General features: G+C 39.2%; 1 protein-coding gene across 1 annotated transcript; it reads right to left on the minus strand.

The window, feature by feature from the left end:
- Positions 1 to 614: 614 nt before the first annotated feature.
- LOC138861102 (uncharacterized) lies at positions 615 to 1,354 on the minus strand. The gene is made up of 2 exons (XM_070119897.1): positions 1,027 to 1,354; positions 615 to 842 (listed from the first exon to the last, which is right to left on the minus strand). Exons 1-2 carry the CDS (start codon positions 1,305 to 1,307, stop codon positions 731 to 733), a joined length of 393 nt encoding a protein of 130 aa, XP_069975998.1. The 5' UTR covers positions 1,308 to 1,354; the 3' UTR covers positions 615 to 730.
- Positions 1,355 to 2,631: the final 1,277 nt, after the last annotated feature.

Raw genomic sequence — 2,631 nt, forward strand, 5'->3', positions numbered from 1 at the left:
GTGGCCAAACCCACAACGTGTTCACAAGAATGGCCGTTTAGGGATCCATGGCCCCTTAGGTGTTCAACCCAGGTGTCAAACCTTTTGTACTCGACATGCTGATAAATCTCTCTGGGCTCTCTGATTATATGTATGTGCGTGTGTGTGTGTGTGTGTGTGTGTGTGTGTGTGTGTGTGTGTGTGTGTATATATATATATATATATATATATATATATATATATATATATACGCTTCTGTATATACACACAGATATATAGATATATGTATATATATATATATATATATATATATATATATATATATGTATATGTATATAGATATATGTATATATACATATTCATATGTATACGTGTATACTGATATACGTATATATGTATACAAATGTATGTGTGTGTGTATATTTGTGTGTCTGTGTTTATGTATGTATGAATGAATGTATCATATATATGCAGGTATATATATGTGGTGATTAGTGAACACTCGTTCTATAGTTATATAGCACTGTCAGTTCTAATTTCTATGCATTAATTCTGGTAAATTTGATCTATATCTGAAGGTCTTTAAGAAATGGTATAAAAACTTGAGGTAAGTAAACAATAAATATATGTTCAATAAATACACTAATCTATGAGGTCGATAAGGATTACAGATCTGAAAAGTCAATTGCTTGCCCGCAAGCAGACATTTTTTACAGACTCATGATTGCCGTCATTTGTAAAATATCCATTTTCAATGAAGCTCAGAAGCGCGATGCCTCGCGACGCCCTCCTCCTGCGCCTCCCACTTCTTCACCGCCTCCGCCAGGGCGTCCAGGACCTTCGTCACGGGCTCCAGGGAACGGCTGTGTCGAGAAATTGAGTGAGTGAATTAGAAAATCTAAGACTATTATATTTTTAACTAAGGTATATAGTTCGTGATATGAAAGTAGTCATGAACTGTGATGACACCATTTCCTCTACTCATAAAAGATTTTAAATTGTGCTTAGACAAACGACATGCAGTTATGTAACGTCAGTCGCCTTTACCTCCCACGGACACCTCCGCTGAGGCCCCACTGGTCGGCTCTATCCCAGGCGTGGGCGGCGGAGGACACCAGACTCCTGCCGAAGGGGGCGTAGCTCTTGGTGAACAGGTCCAACAGGAACACGGCGGCCACAGCCACCACCGCCACCACACCCACCGTCTGGATGTCCAGCTTGTTGACCAGTCCCTTCAGGTCGAACGAATTGACCAAGCTCCTCAGGTCGGCGTGGCGAAGACCCTGCTGCAGCTGGTAGACGAAGGGGGCGACGGCGTGGGCGGCCATGTTGCTGCGTCAGGACGATATGATGGGCGAGCTTAGTGCGAGAGAGGGTATGGAGGCAGACTGATGCGGGAACCGAGTGTGTCGGTCTTATATGTGACTCGAGAAGGAAAGGTCCTCGGAAGGTGTTGTGGGGAAGCGAAGCGGATGTCACAGAGTAAAAACCTGTTTCATTCATGTCTTCTGTCTGCTCTTTGTTTGCCCAGTTATCTATATGTGGTTTATTGATAGTTCAGTAAATTCCCTACTTTCTCATGCATGTCTGTTTTTATGTTTCAAAACTTCTCATATACCTACGGGTGCTACTAGGGCATTAATAGGCCTATTTATGGAATGAATGTGAATCACAACTGAATCACGATTAATGCTACTTGGTCTAGTACGATTTTAGTAGATTTCCTATATTTTTTTCTCAGCTAGTTCAGTCTAGTATTTTACAACGCGTTTGATTATGTATCTAAATCGATGTGTTTTTATATCTGATTCGTTAAATGGAAGAGAAAAAGAATCTTGATTTTCAATTATTTTACCCAGATTTTCTTTTTCTTTATTCACGCTAGATAAACCGATTTGCTTCATTTTTTCTAATCAGTTTTTTTCATGATTTCTTGATCAGTATTTGACTTCAATCTCAGGCAGCCCCACATTTGCCAAACGTTCAAAAACATTCATTGTTGCCATTCTAATGCGCCTGTGCGGAATGTGTCTATAATACCATATTAGTTCCTTGTGAAAAAAAAATTAAAACATTTCAAAATGAGAAAAAAAATCAATGCATATAATGACAATAATAATGCTATTAATGATGCAAAAATCATAGCACTTCTGTTTCTACAGCTACCACTACTCTGTCTGATAATAATGAATAAAAGATTTTGCAAAAATCTCAAGGCCATACAACAGGATATTGTAGAGTAAGATCCTGTATTCCTAGATTTGCCTCCCACTCCTCCATGTAGGCTGCAAGTTCCCTGTTAACCAAATGTGAAGGATCATTTACCACAGAGTCCATCGAGGTTCAAAAGGAGACACTGATTCATGACTGTGATTATTATGACAATCACAGTCACACATGATCAATATGACAGTCACAATCACACATGATCTATATGCCAATCGCAGTGACACATGATCAATATGACAGTCACAATCACACATGATCACTATGACAATCACAGTTACACATGGTCATGTATCTGTTATCGCTATGAGTGATTTCCATATTAAGGAGTGTTTTGGTAATTCCAGTCAACACAGAAACCGTAGAACGTCTAAAGTAGGAAAATTAATAACTGGCAACAATTTTCTTCGTGACGTAACCAAAACG

This window comes from Penaeus vannamei, unplaced genomic scaffold, assembly GCF_042767895.1.
Source record: "Penaeus vannamei isolate JL-2024 unplaced genomic scaffold, ASM4276789v1 unanchor878, whole genome shotgun sequence".
NCBI classification, from domain to species: domain Eukaryota; kingdom Metazoa; phylum Arthropoda; class Malacostraca; order Decapoda; family Penaeidae; genus Penaeus; species Penaeus vannamei.

Coding starts and splice junctions, on each gene's coding strand:
- LOC138861102 (XM_070119897.1), bottom strand. CDS start 1,307: ATGGCCGCCCACGCCGTCGCCCCCTTCGTCTACCAGCTGCAGCAGGGT. Junction 843..1,026: donor AGCGGAGGTGTCCGTGGGAG/GTAAAGGCGACT, acceptor TTCTCGACACAG/CCGTTCCCTGGAGCCCGTGA.